Source organism: Etheostoma spectabile, chromosome 7 (genome assembly GCF_008692095.1).
Source record: "Etheostoma spectabile isolate EspeVRDwgs_2016 chromosome 7, UIUC_Espe_1.0, whole genome shotgun sequence".
NCBI lineage: Eukaryota > Metazoa > Chordata > Actinopteri > Perciformes > Percidae > Etheostoma > Etheostoma spectabile.
The window spans coordinates 13,961,003-13,981,750 of record NC_045739.1 but is presented as its reverse complement, the minus strand read 5'-3'; the positions used below and the strand labels follow the sequence as shown (position 1 = coordinate 13,981,750).

Genomic DNA, 20,748 nt, shown 5'->3' with positions numbered 1-20,748 from the left:
CCCCACCCCCCCCCACACACACACACTACACTAGTTTCATAAATGCTTAGCAAATATATATGTTTAATTTTAATATAATAAGAGTGAGTTTTTGGGCCTGTGACTTAATTGCACATCCCCAACAGAAAACCACTTGTGTTAAATAATCTTATTTGCAAGTTCTCACATACTGCCAGGAGCATTTGCATTTTATTGGTATTGACAAAGAGGCTCACAGTACTTGCTTTTTCTTCAGCAACAGCAACATTGACATCCTGAAAAATCATTGTGACTGGTATTGTTGTACCTGAAACCATTATTCCTAGGATAACAGATCATTATGTTTAGCCTTTCTTTTTATGGTCATTGGTCATACTGCAAATAAGAACTAGCTTTATAATTTGCATCATTGCAGTAGTCAAATGGAATGGTGTCTGCTCTGCTATATGATTATTGGACTCTAAACCTTCCAACTTTATATTTTCTGATGCAGAAAGGTGTTGTATCGCTATTTAAACTGTAGTAGGAATAGGCTGGAAGTTATCACAAGCTCTCAAATTTTTACATAAATGACAATGCTTTTTAGTCCGTTATCAATTTAGATAATATAATTGGGTGTCATCTTATCTTATTAAAGCACCATCATATAACCATGCTAAATATGTGAAATATAGTACACAGTAATATTGCAATGCTTCTTTGCCCTAAACCAGATTTTTTGAACATTCATCAGTGGCAGACAGTATAATGTGTTTGTGTACATGCTATTTAGCCAGATATTTTGTTTTCTCATGATATGTCAGGTGTACCTGAGTTAGTGAACCTGCTGCCCCATCAGGATAGTTTAGACAGGATACCCAGAGGGAGACTGCATTCAGAGCTGGCAGGAACCACCAGCCAAGCATTGGCACAGCATTTGTCGGCATCGCCTGCTTTGTGACGTTGCAGCGGTATGCATAGAATGCTTGTAATGCGCGTTAGCTTTGTCAGGCAGATTGAAAATGGGACGCACATATACAATCCTTTGAACCACAAAAACAAAAGTCTGTCAAATAGGTAAGACAAATCCCATGAGTTGTAACTATAAACAGGTCACACCCACGCTACATGTACATTTTCACACAAAAAACACATGTTGCCTTGGTTATATACCGAAACGGTCAGGCGGGTTTCTGAAGGTTTTTTCAGTAGTCACATGCCGTACAGTGCAGTGCACACGAACACTTGCAGAAATGAATAGGACTGATTCATCTGGCTGCCTCATTGGTCTCTGTGTGGTTACCCTGGAGATGGAGACGAGCACCATGAACAGTGAATACTGTCAAAAACCATGAGACCCCATCCCCTGACACTTCCCACTGTAATACCACTCTCGGTGCTATCAATAGATGCACAATCAGAGCAGTGTGGCTGGAGAAACAGTAAATTATCCTGCTTCTATACTAAAATTGTGAGAAGTAGAAGAAAAGGGAGGGGTGGCAGTCTTTTCATGGCTTCATACTCCTTTTTTCATGCGCCTCTATTTGCCCCTCCCTCCCTTCCTCTCTTAAGGCTACAAGACATCCCTGACCTTTTTTTGCCTGCTACCTTTCTCTTGTTCCCTCCTCAACCTGTTTCTGCACAGGCAACACTAAAAACAAGTGTTGGCCCCACCCATAGTCTATGCATGATACACTATGTAAAAGACAGCCATTGATGTGCCAGCTTGATGCACAGTTCATCTGCTGGCACATCACTGGTTGTCTCTTCTTATAAGTATGCAGCAACCGTCAAGCTTCTGGTGACCTCTGATGATCTCAACCAATTGCGTTCCCTGTCACTATTGTGAGCCTGCAGTTTCTAAAATGGCTGAAATTCAGGTCACAGTACAGGCGGAACGTTATGCCAGTGACATATGTGTCACCTCCCCTCTATCCCATACATATATATGTGCATTCCCCACAGAAACGCACAGGTTTTCCTGTCACCCAATTTGTTCTTCCCAGATGAGCTGTTGGGTCGCATCGCCTGTTGGAAAATCTCACAGTCTGTCTGTTTCCTCTTCTCATCCAGGGTGACAAAGTAACACCAGTCACCAGTGAAATGCTGCAAAATCTCAGGCTATGGCTACTGAATTTGCCATCTGTGTTTGGAAATAATCAAGCCAATATTCTGTTAAAATCTTTTTCTATTCTGCAGATCCAAATATCTGTTGATAGAGACTAGAGATGGCTAGTGAATGTTGAAATTTGCCAGATTTGTAGCCTTGTAGAAAAGTTAGTGGATACTTTTATTCCTACCATCATACTATCCAAGCTTCTCTTTGCCAAGTTTTCCATGGCTTATACATGCAGTGTTGAATCAATGACCTATTCAGATGTGTTCAGTTAGCCTTTGATTTTACCCAAGTGGTGTTAGGTTGAGACGTTGAAAACCAATGTCATTTTGACTTTCAATCAAACAAAACACCAGGGTTTTGAATAATAGTCTGATAGCCCTGACATGTGTTTAAATTCAAGACCCTTTTTTCAGACATCTGTCCCCCACTGCCCTACATTGAGACAATATAGTGTATAGTGTCAGTACATCAGGATATTCCCTTTTCAGTCAAAGAAGAAGACAAAATTGGCCCAAAAGGCAGAAGAGCTGGCTGCTATGCAGGGGAGTACTGTATATAAATATGAGCAGTATGTAAATGTCGTACCAGCTGGCAAGGCCGGTTCCAAATTCATGACTTAACATCACCAGCCTTGGAGCTGGCTGCCTCTGCCTGGTCCTGTAACCTGGCCAACTCTCAGTCAGAGCTGTGTGGTGACGACTGGGGCAATGTCCACACAAGAGAAGTTCATTTTTCCACCAGAAGATGATGGTGGATTTTAAATGTCACCAACCACTTTCACAATTTTTCCTGTTCCAGTGAATATAGCTTTAAGCATTTACTGGTAGTTATGTAAACAATGACACTTTGTTTTTCAATGTGGCAAATAGGGAAGACAAGCCAGGTGTTGGCTAATGGTTTTGGTTCCATGAGTGCCAGAAACAGAGTGGATATGAGTATGTTCTTTCTGTAGCGGCTCCGAATTGTATTGATTGCTCTGAAGAATTTACTAAATTATGAGGTTCAGGTCCAGTGTTTTTTCTAATTTGTATACCCACCCACAGGCTAACAAACAAATTTGTCGCCTTCTTTCCATCCTCTCTTCTTCAATCTTCCCCTCACTCTCCAGGGCTACGAGTGGAGCAGGAATTGGTGACATCTTATCCACAGGTGGTGGTGGTACGAGTGCCCACACCCTGGGTGCAGTCAGATAGTGACATCACTGTGCTGCGCCACCTGGAGAAGATGGGCTGTCGGCTAATCAACCGTCCCCAGGCCATACTCAACTGTGTCAACAAGTTCTGGACCTTTCAGGAGCTGGCAGGCCATGGGGTGCCTCTTCCTGACACCTTCTCTTACGGTAAATCTTGAGGTTTATCTTTTTCACAGTGTTGGTATGTAGTGGTGGCACTGTGTTGTTTTAACTAAGATGTCTGAAGCAGTGTGCTTCTTTGCCACCATAATCAGCAAGTCAGTTGATGAATGTGTGATATAACTAGGGCTGGGCGATAGGGAGAAAATCAGATATTACGATATTCTTGACCAAATACCTCGATATTGATATTGTGGCGATATTCTAGGGTTGACAATTGGTGCTTCACCAAAATATCTTCACACTTAGATTTTAGATAAATAATCATCAGTAATGTGGACACAATGTGTATGTGGGGAAAAGGCACATTATAGAACAGCTACAACAGTCTGGTAAGTTCAGAAAAAGTACATCACTTTACTGTACTTTAAAACCAGTCAAAGATAACACTTATATCACGATAATAAGATGTCCAAAATCTATCTACGATATCTAGTCTCAGATCACAATATTGATATAATATCGACATATTGCCCAGCCCTAGATATAACTGGCTTTATTTAGAATTTTAATACTAATCTACCTCCCAGTGTGTGGACAACAAGTACAGAATCTACAGTGCATTTTACCTTAGCTAGGCCTCTTGGGGTTCAGTGCAGACTAGGGCTGCACAATTAATCAAATTTTAATCACGATCACGATTTTGGCTTCCCACGGTAAAATTTGCGTAATCAAGAGATATTTTAAATGCGCCATTCCGCAAATTCCCATCTACCGCTCCGTAAACCACTGTCTGGTTATGTCCCAGAGTTATACCTCGGTCACAAGGTTTACCAGTAAACGCAACATTTTGTCTCGTCTGTATTGTTTTTCAGACAAGTCGGTGCTAGTTAGTGTCTGTTAGCTCACAAGGCCCTAGGGTGCGACTAACATTTTTCCTAGGTCGCACCGGTGCATCTAACGTCCTCGCATCCGTTGCCTCTCCACAAACGAAGCAATGATGTTATATCGATATGGTTTAATTTTGCGTTACATGACCCATTTCTTCTGTAAAGCCGTGCCTGTGTTTGGATCTTTCCTCTCACTCTTTGTGCAGCCACGCCCTCATTCACTCACACACGACTCCCAGCAACACGGAGAGACACAACAGCGGTCCACACTTCTGACATATCTCCACAGTTTTATTTGTTATTTACACAGCTGTATATTGTTAAGCATGAGAGACAAGCCTGTATTTTTTACCAGTGTTTCCGCTGGTAACCCTGCTATCGCGGCCGCCACGGCGAAAAAAACAGAAGAAGTTATTGAATGCAACTAACTTCAGTCCGTTGAGTAATAGCGTGTGAGCGCAGCGCAGTGACGATACAGACATTAAGAGGAATGTAGCACAATATTGATGTGAAAGCAGTTATAAATAGACTGTGACAAATTAAATTTGTTTTAGTTAAAATCAACAAATAATCGTGATAATTAATTGTGATCTCAATTTTGATCAAAATAATCGTGATTGTAATTTTGGCCATAATCGTGCAACCCTAGTGCAGAATGCAGACTGTGAATCCCTTCAACAAATTATACATAAAAGTGTTATACAAAAATCCACAAACAAATAAACACAGACCCCCCCCCATCGTGATTTGTGTTGTCTAAAAAGTTTATGGACAGTTTAGGTCAGTGATATTACTTTTTCCATTTTAGTCAAATTAAATTAAAACAAGTTTGCACAAGCTATAGATTATGTAAAACAAAATAGTAAATAGTGTCTCTAAGTATGTATACACAAATTAAAAGGGCGTATAACTGCATACGCTACAGTTCTCATTAGCATAAACAAGTATTGCTGTGTCAACAATGTTGTTTTTTGTCATTTCACTCACATTAGTAGCTTCACAGGATTTAGTCCACTTGTGTCTCTGTAACAGATTAATAAACTCAGTCAGACAGTCACTACTACACTGCAATTACTCAAACAACAGAAAGGAAATCACATTTATATACCTGGTCAAATCCTTATAGCTGTCAACTTAACTTTGTTTATCATTTTCACAATTTCTCTAACACCACTGATTTTAACTTATTGTTTCTAAAGGCAAGATATGTGGGGATGCGGCCCTCACAACGCAAGCCAGGCTGTTGTTTTATTTGTTTGTAGTTTGATGGTTATGAGACGAAACAAAGGCTGACCAGCAACACCACACATTTCTTTCTGTTTTCTAAAAATTGACAGTGCTGTGGGGTTTGTGAGAGCAGACAGAGAAGGATACAGACAGAGAAAGAAAGAAAGAGGGGGTGTTTGGCCTACATTCCATTTGTCTCTGCACAGTAGGCCAGGCGATGCATGCCGAGCGGCTGGAGAGCTTATGTAACACCAAGGCCCCACCCCATGCCCCCCTCATGATTTTTCAAAATAAAAGATACCATTGCCTTACTCCTGCCCTCCACCTCAGCAGCTTATGACGTGGTTGAGCCCATATTTGCTGTCCCCTCCTCCTACTTTCTCTCTTTCACTGAAAACACATGTGAACCAGCGCATCTGGAAAAAGCCGTGTGACGGGTTTATGCACATCTGTTTCCTTGACCAAATACCAGACAAGACCAAACAGGCAAACAAAGATGGTAGTAGGGATGAAAAAACAAAGAAGTTATTAACCTACATTTTTCAATATTTCTTTACACATTTTTCAATCATTTCTTAAGCCAAAAGCAGAGAAAGCTGAAGCACATCTGTTGCTTCTGCTGCCATTCTGAGTCAACGTCAGATATGGTCAGCTGCTTCACATTAATGCATCTCTCAGTGACTGCTCTGTTCCATTATCATGAATCAAGCAGCAAAAGAGGTATCCGCTCAGGACTATACTCCTACAGCCTTGTTGTTTTGAGTCACTTCTGTTGCCATAGCAACAGGCTACATTCCCTCCCCCCACCATGTTCAGTGGCAAAAAATGTGTGTGCTATCAACATAAGGACGATTTTTTAATATATATTTTGTGCGTGTGTGTGTTTGTATGTTTTTTTGTTTGTGTGTTTGTGTGTATGCATGGTCATTTCCCAGGAGGGCATGACAACTTCCGTAAGATGATTGACGAAGCGGAGCCACTGGGCTACCCTGTAGTGGTGAAAAATTCACGTGGCCACAGAGGTAAGACCATCAGTCTATTTTCTTCCTGACACCAGCTCTATTCACTATGCCACGCCTCAGAATTCTGTATGCTGCAGGGCAGGTCCCTAATGGCAGCTCAGTTCACCCTTACATGAAATTCATTGTCAGAGTGTTAAATGATTAGGGTGGTGCTGCAACGAAACAGAAGCTTGTAATGTTTGCAGCATGGCTGCTAGGTTCATCATTTTTGTTTCGAATAAACTGACCCTAGTTCCCTCATTTTGCATGAATTCACAGGGGGCTTGTGTGGAAGGTTTGAGCCTAACCATTAATGTTGGAGATAAGCCCCAGTGTCTGCCGACCCATTAGCCTTTTCCTATTCATAGTTATTGACACTAGACTGCCTCGCCAAGGAATAACAATGTACCCTGGCCCAGGCTGCCATCACAGTGCATTGTTAGGGAAAGCAGCCGTTGGTCACCTACTAACTTGACTCTTTTTATGGAGTTCCACGTCTTTATTTCCCTCTGTGGCTGACCATTGTCATTTGCTAAAGTCCAGCTTGCCTTTCTTCTGCTGAGCAAATATAAAGGCCTGTAAACATACATAAAGTACTGTTTCAAAGTCTTAAGAATCATTGGTATTAATAAGTCAATACTAGATCCCAAATTTAAATTACATGTGCTCTTCCTGGCCAGTTGTTGGGAGTCATAGGACCATTATACCATTTTTTTAAAGTGTGCATGCCACTGTCCACCTTGACTTCTTCATGATGTTAAAAAAGGATTGCCTTGTCATCTTGTTTGGATTGCCACTTACACACAATGTACACACACATAGCAATCACAAGATTGTTCCTGGTGCTGGATCAGGGCTTGACAACCAGGAGACAGAGCCAAGTGGTGCTAATTAAAACAGGCATTTTCTATCCTCTGTGAGAAGCAATTCTGTGGCTGCTAAGAGGAGTGTGCCATCCATTATATAAGAAACGGGAACTGACATTAGACTTGGTCAGCAGAAAGAGCTTCTTGAGGAAGTTATCCCACCTCAACTATAATACCAACTATAATATCACCCAAATGTCAGACCTTCCAAGCATGTTAATATAAACAGGTCTACATTATCCTGACTGCCTGAAATCAAGCTTATCTTTCCCTTCTTCCTTCATCTTATATCTCCTTCCCTTTCCCAGGCAAGGCTGTGTTCCTGGCACGGGACAAACACCATCTGACAGACCTGTGCCACTTGATCCGTCACGATACCCCCTACCTGTTTCAGGAGTATGTCAAGGAGTCGCATGGCCGTGATGTTCGGGTGGTCCTGGTGGGCGGTCGTTTCATCGGCTCAATGCTACGCTGCTCCACTGATGGTCGCATGCAGAGCAACTGCTCCTTGGGTAGGCAGACGCCCAAGAGTAACGATGACACATTGAATTACTAAACTATTGAGCACTGTCACACACACATATTACATTACTGTCCGCTCTCCCTTACCCTCATTACAGTTACCACCAATGCCAGCTCTGCTACACGGGAACAGGTCTTTTTTTGTTGCAAGTTTTAAGAGTAGTCTCTTATCATAGATATATAAAATACATATATTTTTATTTTGAATGTACTGATTATTTAAACCATACAGGATCTTGCTTAAAGTTTTTTTTAAAACATTTAAACGTAATAGATACTTGCAGACTAGTTTCTTTTCTGTGAAAATCGCTGTTTTTAATGGGGAAAATGGCATCCACGTGAATCGTGTAGATCCAAAGGGGGGGTGTACAATTTGCCATTTGTATTCTTCTTCACAGTAAAACATATTTGGTGATACGGATACAACGCAATGTTAGTTCAATGTGAATGCTAATACGGCACCGGTGCCTTAACAACCATTATCTACCGGGCCAAATAGCAACACGGTTTTGGTGCCACTGAGTAAAGAGGTGTCACCTTTTTCAGCCGTTCTGAGTTTGCAGATATGGAAATAGACAGCCATTAATTATTAACAAAGACCTGTGTGCCACATTTAAAGTGTCACAAGGTTGCTCTAATCATTACTGTATTGAGGACAATATTTAATGGTCATAGGTTCATATAGGTCAATAGGTCATATGGTTCATTGCTCCATCTGCTATATAAACCACTTTTGAGAAACAGTGCCAAATCAACAAGCTTGTCCTGAATCTGCCCTGGAGACATGAAGCAACACAACATTCCAGCTGATGGGACTGATTTTCAATGTCAGAGCATGAGCCGTTTTGGTCTAGTTGAGGCTGTAATGCGCTGCGACATATTTAGGACACCAGTCATCCGATTATTCTGCATTTATGAAACAGATCATGTTGACACTTGCACTGACAATATCTGATGTGATATGTGATTCGATGTTATTAAATATTTAAAATAGCAGAATTCTTTTAAAATGTTTCTGAAATCAATCACGTTTTTTAAGACTGCTCTTGAGTCATAATAGATTATTTTTTATCTTGATGGTGAAGTTAACTAGTTTGATGTTTCTGTCTCTGGATTGTTAGGTGGTGTAGGTATGATGTGCCCACTGAGTGAGCAGGGAAAGCAGCTGGCCATCGAAGTGTCGAACATCCTCGGCATGGATGTGTGTGGCATTGACCTTCTGCAGCTCAATGATGGCTCATTTGTGGTCTGCGAGGCCAATGCCAATGTGGGCTTCATCGCCTTCGACCAGGTCTGTGGCATGGATGTGGCAGGTATTGTTGCCGACTACGCCCTCTCGCTGCTCCCCAGCCGCCTCACTCGTAAGATGTCCCTGCTGTCCGTCGTGTCGAGCACCAGTGAGACCAGCAGTGAGCCTGAGGTGTGCCCTGTTCCCACTGGCGGTGGCTCACTGCCCGAGGCTGTCTGCAACATGAGCATGGGATCCACTTCCAGCGAGAGTGACCCGGAGCTGGCTGAGCCCTCCCAGTCCTCGCCCTGCCAGTCCACAGCCCCCACCCTGCCCGATCTCCCAGACCTCCCCGATCCAGCCTACAACTTCAACACCCTTCTCGCCAATGAGATCAAACTATTGACTGAGTAAGATTCAAGCAGCTTCATGCACACACAAACACCACCAAGACATATTGAAAACACGCATATACACATCTGTACGCATGGCAACAGAAGTTCCTTTTAAAAACACATATTGATCCAAAAATATGAAAACATCGGAAGAGCAGAGAAAAACCGAACACACATACAGGCACAACCACAGAAATACAAATGCCAAAACATGAGCCTTCTCCTACTAACTCCCTTCAAAAATAACAAAGATCTGAGGCTGCTCCCCTGACTCTCCTCGCTTTGCACCTCTACTCCCAAACTGCAAACCCCACTATCCAAACTTAGCTCACACTGCAGCATGCTGGCAAGAGTGCATACAAAAACTGCCTATTTGGCCTCTCCTAGGTTCAAGTCTGCAAAATATTGAGGGGGAAGGTGACTGCTTTGTGGGGAGGGTGTGGGATTCCCATAAAGGCAAACACCTGCCATATTTGTATCCTTACTATACCATATTATTTAAAGGAGAATCTACAGCATGTTGTCATAAAAAGGGGTTTCCTTATGATACCGAAGTAAGGTTTGGGGAATTGGAGGTGAAATTAAATGTTTTTTTAAAGTGATAAACTTTTTGGGAGAGGAATACATTCTTATGCTTGGCACATTATACTGACAGATCCAATGTAGCAACATAGTGCTCCTGTCAAGGACACAGAACAGGATGGGGACCAGCAGCAACTGGAGATGGAGAAATTTCATGTCAAATTTACTGCTATTCATAAGGAGACATGAATTCACTACATGATATGTAAATCCAACTACAACATAATGTATACGCAATGTTTTAACTCTTCTCTAAATACAATCCATAAAATCCCAATAATACCACAATGTAGCCGGAGCTACAAGACACAAGCTAGCTGCTTCATTGAGTGAATAAGAGGCTGACGCTGTGCTGTCAGAACCATTTTCCTTTCATGCTTAAAAAGGAAAATTATCAACTCAGATTACAAACCCACAGCACCAGAAAATTATCCTTGGTGCTAACACGGTGTCCTTTAATATATTCTCTGTTTACTGTGAATGAAGCAGCTAATGTAAACGTAAGAAAAAAACCTGCCCTAACATGTGCAAGGTAGTGGAAATAACAAATAGCAGTTCTGTTTGAGAGTCAAAACCTGGAATATGAAAATGACTTAAGTGCCATGACTCAATTTTGGATTTTATATTCCTAGACAGCTTGTTTGGTTAGCCTTACCAGCAGCAGCAGTCTGCTGCATTTTAAAATTCATAATGTCTAGCACTTTATGATAAACCAATGCATTATTTTTTCTCTCTCTCGCTCAGATAACATATTTAGGAAACATGAGAGTGTGAAAGCTGCGTCTACACCTGCGAACAAAATATACCTCAAAACAGTGACTTCTCACTGCCACAGGATGACATATTCAAACATACAGAACATATCAGCCAGGATCCTTGTGGTTATCAAATGGCCCCTGATATACCAGGTGTTCCTTCCCTTTATGTCTAAGAGCTAAAAAGGTAGTTGTGTATTATTTTTATTCCTTTTTATTTTTTTAGCTGTTTTTGTAAATATATAGGTAGCAAATTAACTTCAGTGCATACTAGTATACAGCTAATGAAACTGGAACGGCTGACATAACTGCCAACATTGACATTTTTCATAAGCTATTGTAGACCAATTTGTTTGTACAGACCTGCAATATTGAAAGGTAAACTAAAGTTTGGTGCTAACATTTATGGATTTGGTTAGATGTGTTTTCTCAGTCATATGATTTGTAGATTATACTTTTGTTGTTTTCACCTTGTTTTTTGATAACGTGAAATGAAGGATCCTACACACAACATATGTTGGCATGATGTACAAATAAAAAATGGGAACTATTTTTTTGCAGTCTCTTTGAACAGAATGTCACTTTTTTCTTTCTTAAAAAAAGAAAGGAAAACAAAAATCCAGGGATTTTAGTGGCCAAGAGCGTATTGCTTGCGTTTTTTGTTCTTGTACATTTACCTCCTGTATGCCTTCTGAAGTAACATAGAGGTAGGGGATGCTAGGATAAATGCCATTCATTAAAGGGGATTCTCGGTATTTTCCAAGCTTGACCCTATTTCCCCATGTATTCGTGTCCAAGTGACTAATGTGAACAAAAATGTTTAAAATTGGTCTAGTATCGAGCAAGAATGCTGTAACCGGCAGCCGCAATCCGGGCTGCAATGTAACCCTATAGGGCAAATGCGCACCGTCAGTTTTCGTCCACTGAAAGTTCCGTTTTTGTCACTGACATTATATGTGTCTGACTGATAATGGAAAGATGGGGAAGTTTCATTCTGAAATCTCAAAAGGTGACTTGTAGGACCCATGGATGTTTATTGTGTGGAACGTGAGTGAGGAGAGAGGAGTTCTGGGGAGTTTGTTGTTTTGGAATACAGACAGCATAGCTTTGTGTTATCTAACAGATTTTCAATTGCGCATTTTTGAAAGTTTGCCAAAGAAATGTCGAGCTACACTTTGCACAGCTTTTTATAGATGTTAACTTTGGATACGGACAGGCTGAAGTTGAGGCTAGTTTTGCTACAGCTTCAAAGGAATCCTAACAGTGCGGTCCATACACTGCGCCTTGCAGACCATCTGGTCTGCAGTGACCATTTTGAGCGTGGATGACTACTGGCAGCCAAAGAGGAGATGAAATCCTATACCAAAGCACAAGAAAAATGCTGTTCCAAGAGTGTTGAGCTGCAGACTGAGTGGAGGTAAGCTAATGCTATTAGCTAAGGTTACTGTGTTGACCTGGCATCAGTAAGTTACACACGAAAGCAGGGCAGGATAAGGGCAGCTTTTTCATCTTCCCATAATGTAGTCAGACACTTTGAATACCAATCTGTGCCTGTCGATGACAAAAACAGCACTTTCAGTGGACAGAAATTGACGGTGCGCATTTGCACTATAGACTCACATTGCAGCCCGGTTAGCGGATGCAGGTTACAGTATTCTCACTCAATACTGGACCAAAGAATAGTCACTTGGACAGAAATGCATGGGAAAATAGGGTCCACCTTGAGAAATACTGAAAGTCCCCCTTTTAAGTATAATTTACAGCTCTGATCAAAAGCACAATTGTAAACCCTAAGTAGTTCTACGTAGAGACGTCATGGTTTTTAGACTAATAACCCTTTCTGTTGAAGACAACTCAGGGAAGCAGCCTGGATCTCACCCCTGACACCCAATGGCACGATACACCCATCCTAGCCTAGAGACATGTCAAAAACATTACACATACCTACAGGCAGACAAAAAGATAAACAATGAAATGAAACACAATGAAAAAAAGGTTGTAAACTACAGTATAAGACAATGTGGTGTATACCATGGTTAACATGCACTTTTTTTCCTTGCTTGTTTTATATTGTTCCTTGTTTTCTTCCTTAATTTATGCTATTTTTTTAAAGAAAAAAGTGGTTTGCGCACTAATATTGTCTCAATAAAGTGAAACCGCTGTGAAGCTTGATTTTATTTTCCTTTTTTGTGGGCAGAATTTACTAACTGCCCGGAATCTAACAGGGGCCTGCTTGAGGGGTGCCAAATCTAAACCCTGCAGACAACAGGAACGGCAGCTTTTATTTTATGTCTGCTGCCAAGTGATCACAGTGGCTCTGCTGAGAGAATAACACCATTTACACTACTTTAATGTTGACCGGTATCTAAATAATGAAAGTCTCTGACAAACAAACTGTGAAATCCGCTGATGTCCACTCACCTGACATGCAAGGGCCGGTGGGCTTCATCATCAATAAGTCACATCCAAACATAAAAGCTTATATGAGTGAACTATCTCCAGTTGTTGTCCTCGTCTTTTTATTGAAGCCTGTGTCATTCAACATTGTGTATGTTAAGTGTCAATCAAAGGTTACATATCCTCAAGAAATTAACAAGCCAGCCATAAGAAAGAGTGAAATGTTCATATCTCTCTTACAGCCCTGCTTTTTAAATCTGTACTTTACACATCAGCCATATGCACACAGAGCACAGCTACCCATTTCAGGTTCATTTTACTGTGACCCAGCAACTTCCACAATGCCTTTTCATTGTCTGGTTTCCTCTGGGAGCAATGCTTTACAGGTCATAGTTGTGTCAAGATCCCAGTTCAGGTGGGTTTCTTTCTGCTTGGTATTTATAGATCAGTGGCCATGAAAGAGGATACAAGGCATGGATGCTACTGAAAGAAACGGGCGCTGCATGCTAGTGACACAAGGAAGGAAGACAAACGTATGTAAATCATGAAATGATCGGAAGTGCATTGGCCTGCTTGGTGCTTGGACAGCCTGGAACAAACATGTAGGGACCTCTGGACTAGTCACTGTGTACAACAACACAACAGAGCACAAGGTTACTATTTAATTCCAAACTGCTGCTAATGTACATTTGGCTCAAAAATTAAAAAGGGAATATATGGAAATTTAAAATGTTTCCATGTTTTGCTGCCTCTTGACACGTAAAAATGAATCTGAATGCCAAAAAACTAACGTTTTGTTTTATAATTCAGTACTAGTAACACTAGTAGTGAGATGATTTTAAAAGTGATTCTTTTGATGTAATAAATGTTACAGAATTGTATATATGAAGGATTTCCCCGTCGTTAGGTTCATTTTATGTCAGTGTGTTTTAAAACAAACCTGAGGTTTGCTTAAAGGTTTACAATATGCTTTGATTTGCAGAAGGAAAATGCAATGTTCATGCGCTGTTGATCATATATAGACACTTAATGTCTTTCATTATATCTGCATATGGTGAATTGGTAATGAGGTTCTGGACTGCTAGGTACGAGGTAAGCAAAGACATTGCGTAAAAAATGGTTTTACCAAATGCAATCAACATTATTTTGTTATGTATCATTCCGACAGTGTTACAAAATGGATCCCCAAATCATGTAATTCAATAATGTGCAAAATGATGTAAATTTATACTCCCCCCCCCCCCCCCCTTTTTTTTAGATTGAAATAAATTTGAGTCATTATCAAAAACCAATGAAAAGGTCTCTCCCTTGTACTGCTTTAATCAAGCAAATATCTTTTCATTATCTGCTCACAATAACAATTCACAACATCTGGATAAACCCTCAATGACATCATCGGCACTGTACTCTTAAACTTTTTATTTGTTACCGATTCAGCTGTTTCTACATTTACAAGGGTGAATCAGTGTAGGGCTAAACAGATGTTTTGATGGAGCTGATCTCTAAGTTAAGGAATCGTCAGGGCAGGTATGGTGACTAGTCAGAACCAGGATGTGATTCTGTTGGCAGATTCTGCACCAGCTGCAGCAGGCCCTGGATGGGCTCTGTCAGGTCATGGTTTGGTATCAGCTGGCTGGCCTGCAGGGCAGTGCTGCCAAATCCAAGTGCCTGGCACACAAACGGAAACAAACACAGCAGCTGCAGCTGTTAGACTCTCTGGGGAGAATAAAACAGTTATATAATAATATCACTGAAAATTGGATTGCAACCTGTTCGGCTTAAACCATGCATGCCTAGATAAAAACATGCCAAGCCAATGTGGAATTCATTGGGGTTTGCAGTGGCATCTATGAAATTCCTGCAGATTTGTAAACGGCTGGGAATATGCATTGTGTATGTGTGTTTAGTGCTGTATCCACCGACAGGTCACTCAGTGAATACCCAGGTTCCTGTGCAGCCTAGTATTTTTTCAACTTAATAGTTTACAAATATAGGGGGAACTAGACAGTTGGACTGAACAGTATAACTTGGGCTCGGTGGCACAAAGTGTGAGCAGACTTGAAACTCTGAATACACTGAATTTTACTGTGGAGATCAAAAATACTTTTTAATAAACAGCCCTCTAGTTAGTTAACTTCCTGGCAGGGTGAACCCTGGTCCTTATTCCTTATACAATTAACAGCAGGAGGTAACTGTGCTGGTAAATGGTATTATTTTGGCTCTGCTTGGTCCCTAAGACCATTGTGATTTAACATGTTGACCTTAGAGAAAGTGCACCATTAAAAGAAGATAAAGAACTTGATATGTTCAGCAATTTAATCCCAGTATTTTTGGAACTGTGTAGCTGTTAAGGAAGTTAAAAGAAAACTCCTATTGTATTTCTTCCAGCCGTAACAACCCACCAAACCACCAGATAATAACATGACTTCCAAAACACATCAAACACATTAACGGTTTGGTGTTGTGTCTATTTATAGGTTTGCTAAATTGAGACTACTTGCACTTAGGCAAGTATAGATTAAAGATTGGATAAGATTGTATGGCTAAGACCCACTGAACTTAGACCCCCGACGAGGTTTTGAGTCTGTGGCAGTCACCATGCTGGTATCGAACGTCCTGTACAGTCAGTGGTATGGCCACAATCACGGCATTGCTGCCTCATTCTCTAAGCCTGCCTAATAAGCCAGAGATCATTCATCCCACATCTAAAGAGGTGCAATTCACACCGACAAATAGCAGCCAATTACATTAGAGAGAGACTGGAAATCAAGGTGGAAGTCAGAATGTTGAGACAAATCAACCCCCTCTAATTACCACTTCATCTTCATGACTTTACCAATTAGAGATAATCCCTTTTTGAGACGGCCCTACAAAGTAGGACATATAAGGGGAAACTATACATCACTGTGTCGAACTGAACCTTTAATGCCTGGACCCCTCATTGGGTGACTCACCTTTAGGGAGTCTCCTCCCAGGAACCACAACATTGCCAGGCAGTGGGCTATCAGTGCAACCCGAGTTGGGTCTTTTCTGGAGTCATTTTGCTCAAACTCCAACATGGTTTTTAACATCTTGTCCACTTCAACCAGCTGGGCTTTATCTAATTGAAAGTCATGGATAAAGACAAAGATGTCCTTTAGCTTTTACAGTATATTACCATGGGCATAAATACACTTGAAATGCAAACAACTAATTCATTTAATGCTTTTAATAGTGAATTCAGGTCTATCTACATATTCTGTTTAGTTTGTGTAAGTATCCTTCCACACACACACTTTTCCCTGGTAAACGTCCCAGGGAGCCTGGGAAATTGCATTGCAGCTAACAGGCTTAGCATCTTCTGTAGGGCAGCAGCTGCTAGAGGGTTGGGAGTAGTGGTGTGGATACTGCACAGCCAGAGATGTGTCAGCACTGGCCTCTAGTCTGCCCTAAGCATGCTAGTGTAAATCGGGGGTTTAGCTTTCGGATTGCACGGTAAAAAGGCTCAGCTAAATATAGATATTGTTGACCTTATTTTTTTTTGTGATATGCCAATGAAGCTGTTAAGGAAGTAGAGCTAATGATGAATTGGTGATGTAGTGAAGGATTGATAGACATAATGTAATGTTTTTTTCATATTACATTTGCATGTGTGTATTTAATAACAGGACGCACCATAAGAGGACTCCAACATGTCAGGATTTTGGACATTTTGGACGTGGGTCTTGAAGAGTTTGGTCAGATGGCAGTGCCAAGTACTTTCCACCTACAATTTGAGCAATAGAATATAAACCATGAAACACACGAACAAAAACAGATTTGGCCACATTGCCTCTTTATAATTACATCTGTTTTTGTTTTTTACCTGAGAGTACAAGGAACGAGCAATGGGCATCTTGCCCTGCTTGGTAAACACATCAGCCATGAGAAAGTAGCCACCACAGGTAACTGTGCTATCCAGACCATACTCCTCACTGGCAAAGTATATCTGAAAAAACAGGGACATTTTTTTTTACAAGGTGTATTCATATATAGTGGGGGGAGGTTTCAATGTTGGTGGGTGCACACAACAAAAGAGGTACAAAACATTGTACATCCTGACAAATGTACATCATAAACATCTAATTACAAGCAGTGAGACAAGTTCCTATGGTGTGTAAAGTGTGGCTTCACATTGATTCTCTCAATATCAATAAAGTTATTGAACAGTTGAAAAAACGTCATGTACTGAAGCCGTTTATGGTAACTGTGATACTTATGACACAGACATCATCTGCAAAGTTAAGCAGTGCTGCTTCCAGGTTTCCAGTCGCTGTGTGGAGGCGGCCAAGGCTCCGGTGCAGCCGGTGGCGGACTGCGTGACCACATTCTGGGCTCTTCAACACCGCCCACTCTGCCTGGGACAGGAGCTCTGTCACCCGGGCTAAATTACCCAAACCTGGAAAGTACAAATACACACACAAAATCATATTTATACAAACACAATCATGCACTAAAATACATAAGAAGGAGAAAGGAGACAATTTGAGCTAAGGAAACCATTTTGTGCTCCTTCCTCACCCATGTTAGCCTCAGCCAGCAGCAGGTAGGCAGGAACCATGTGGACAGTAGTGGGGCCATGGAGGTCTATGGAGCAGCGCAGGCAGAACTGGGCGGCAGGCAGAGCCTCCTCGTGTTTCCCCTCAAACAGCTTGCTCTGAGCCACCAACCGGCAAATTTCAATAAGTTCCGCCTAAGAAGGGAACCAAAACCAAAGTTCATGTTAGGTTACGTTTGAATTAGTTCATCGGGCTCTGCTTCCAGGAATATCACATACCAATTCACTGGAGTAAACCACTCTTATTCACTGACAATATTAGCTTGAATATCACTGTAGTAACATCCGGACATGAATTCCTAAACTTGCTTTGAAAATGACAACCAGACCAAGAACCAAAAAGGAACCTTAAAAATAAATTTCATAAAAATATAATACATTTCCGAAGACAATCTTTATCTTCAACTTTAAAAGGTGTTCTAAGCGATTTTAGGTGACGTTACTTCTTGTTGACATTGACAAAACCTCCTCCTCATCCCGTCCCCTCCCCCTCCCTTCTGTGCTTCCACACACTAACCCCACCCCCCCACCCCCAAATCCTTCTTGTATGTTATTGGCTGGAATACTGTTTGTGTATGCTTTGTGGTGCAGGTGGGCACAGTTTGTATTTGTTGCCGTTTGTAGACCCCGGGCTGTCTACAGAGACTGTGTGTTCTGGGGACAGGCGGATAGTGAGCCAATGTTTGCTGTATGTAACAACAAATATTGTAGCCTAAAACATGCGTGACATCGCTTAGAGCAAAATAACTTTCTCAGCTGTTTCTCCTTGAGCTCCCTGCAGTTATGTCAGTCACAGCACATGACAAACTCCTGTTGAAATAAAAGACTGAAGAGTAAGAACTGAGACTGTACTAATGAATCTCCTTTCTCTTTCTCCTCCTCAACTAAAATATCAGCCTCATTGTCTCGCCAACTTAATCTACTAGGGGTGCACGATTCAGAAAATGTCATGGTTCAATATGGATTTTTAGGCTCACAAATTGATTCAAAATCAATTTGATTCAAAAACGATTCGCAATTAAAAAAAACGATTCACAGTATGTAGATGTAGTTACTTTCCCCATGTGATAGTATACACGCCATTACATTAAAAAAAAAGAGAGAAAAAAAATATATATATATATATATATATTTAAGTCACTTTTAGGGAATTCTATGAATCGATTTTGAATCGGTAGAGCTTAAACTCATGAATGTGAATCAATTTTTGCACACCTCTACCATCTACTCTAAATGTTTTTCACAATATTTTTACTGTGTGTTTTTGCTGTTTAATTTCTATTGATTCACCATTACTGTTTCCTGATGATAACATGGTCTACGTGAGAATTTGTAAGAATCTATGCTGTTTTTGTTGTTGTTAGACAGGTTCGTTGTGTTCTCCAGGTTTGGATAGCACACACTTCCAAGAAGAAAATTTAAAATAGCCTAGAGATATACAGAATCCATGTTATTCTTAGCATTCTTGTCAGTAAGAAAAGTAAACAAGACTCATACTCAAAACAGGATGTCTGTGTGTGCATGTAATCCGATTGCATCACATACATCTTCACCTTTTTAAGCTGCATTTCAATGTGGCCATCCTGCTGGAGACTATAGAGTGTTGGGGTGCGAATGGGAACAAGCAACTGACAGATCCTCTCATGGATCCCCACCCAGTCAGCCTGCTGGTGCTCTTCATCACTGAGGAACAATATATATATATATATATATATATATATATATATATATATATATATATATATATATATATATATATATATATATATATATTTTAAAAGACAGCAACTTTAGGTCAATTATATTTTCCCAAACCAACTCCCTCCCTCAAGGCAATTCAATTTTATTTATATAACCCAATATCACACATCCCATATTTGCCTCAAGGGGCTCAGTGGCCTCAGATTCTTTCTCACCAGGCAGCCACCATGGATCCGGAGAGTCCTCCTGGCTTTGTGTTAAAAAAAAATTATGAATATGACATTTTTGCATTCTCTGGGCACAATGTGGCTGTTTACTAAGGAATCAAACCTGTTTCCCCTGCTATAATCTGAACAACTGAGCTGCAACGTGTATCGTTCTAAGTGTAAAATAGCAGTCTCAGTAAAAATGGTTTAAAAGTGTGGCTCAGACTAACTTCAAATCTAAAGACACAGTAACAAGTACAATCAACACTGAAATGTTTCTATGCAAGTATATATCAGTTGGTTTGAATTAAAGTGCAAAAATGTCCAAAGCAGAACCTCTATCCCATTTAAAAAATGTCAGGAGTACACAGAGGGCATGCTAAATTGTATGCCATTACATAAATGGTCTGTAATTTTGTTCATATGGCTCTTCTTTCCTGCACACTTGTGGAAACGGTCTTGGTTTTCCTTGCATTTTTTTCTACTATGATGTGTGTTCACACCAGCGTATTTGTGTTTCTGGGCTTGAGACAGAAGCAGCGAGCAGGCAGTGATCTGGCCACGTCACATCAACAGTAGCACTGACACACAAATCAAGGATCCTTCTCAGTTCCCACTCAGGGCCACTATACTTTCTTGTCTCTGCTGAGCTTTTTTTATTTAAATAATACCTTTTATCTGTCTAATGATAAACAGTCCCCATAAACATTAGTCTGGATACTAGTAAGCCAGCAGCCTGATAATATATATGGCTCATTACGGCATCCAATAAACCATTTTACTCCTAACACTGTGAGCTTTACAGACTTATTTTAAGCCAAAGTAACCTGTTACAAAGACATAAATCATGATGTTGCTCTGACAAAAAAACAAGAGCTAAGTCATCTCTTAACTGGATTTGAAAGTTGAGATATACTGTACTCATTGTAATACTGTACTTGCTTCAATTCTAATACAAACCCTCTATCCCTTGTTTTAAAGTAGGTCTCTCTCTCTCTCTCTCTCTCTCTCTCTCTCTCTCTCTCTCTCTCTCT

At 40.7% G+C, this 20,748-nt stretch overlaps 2 protein-coding genes across 5 annotated transcripts in view; one reads left to right on the top strand and one right to left on the bottom strand.

Annotated features, from left to right (window-relative positions):
* The window catches only part of rimkla (ribosomal modification protein rimK-like family member A), a 17,518-nt gene extending 4,512 nt beyond the window's left edge, over positions 1 to 13,006 (top strand). Inside the window, exons 2-5 of the mRNA XM_032520683.1 lie at positions 3,186 to 3,416; positions 6,421 to 6,507; positions 7,661 to 7,864; positions 8,996 to 13,006. Coding sequence (XP_032376574.1) covers positions 3,186 to 3,416; positions 6,421 to 6,507; positions 7,661 to 7,864; positions 8,996 to 9,516 — 1,043 coding nt within the window. The 3' untranslated portion in view covers positions 9,517 to 13,006. The remainder of the gene's footprint in view (positions 1 to 3,185; positions 3,417 to 6,420; positions 6,508 to 7,660; positions 7,865 to 8,995) is intronic.
* A 1,622-nt stretch (positions 13,007 to 14,628) lies between these two features.
* The window catches only part of zmynd12 (zinc finger, MYND-type containing 12), a 7,332-nt gene continuing 1,212 nt past the window's right edge, over positions 14,629 to 20,748 (bottom strand). The window contains exons 2-9 of one of the 4 annotated variants that reach the window (XM_032520685.1): positions 19,724 to 19,758; positions 19,361 to 19,490; positions 17,771 to 17,942; positions 17,479 to 17,648; positions 17,076 to 17,198; positions 16,886 to 16,976; positions 16,186 to 16,331; positions 14,666 to 14,899 (exon numbers count right to left, since the gene is read on the bottom strand). In XM_032520685.1, coding sequence (XP_032376576.1) covers positions 14,768 to 14,899; positions 16,186 to 16,331; positions 16,886 to 16,976; positions 17,076 to 17,198; positions 17,479 to 17,648; positions 17,771 to 17,942; positions 19,361 to 19,490; positions 19,724 to 19,758 — 999 coding nt within the window. In that variant the 3' untranslated portion in view covers positions 14,666 to 14,767. Of the gene's footprint in view, positions 14,900 to 16,185; positions 16,332 to 16,885; positions 16,977 to 17,075; positions 17,199 to 17,478; positions 17,649 to 17,770; positions 17,943 to 19,360; positions 19,491 to 19,723; positions 19,759 to 20,748 lie in introns of all 4 variants that reach the window. The other 3 variants (XM_032520684.1, XM_032520687.1, XM_032520686.1) reach the window with 3 other exon arrangements.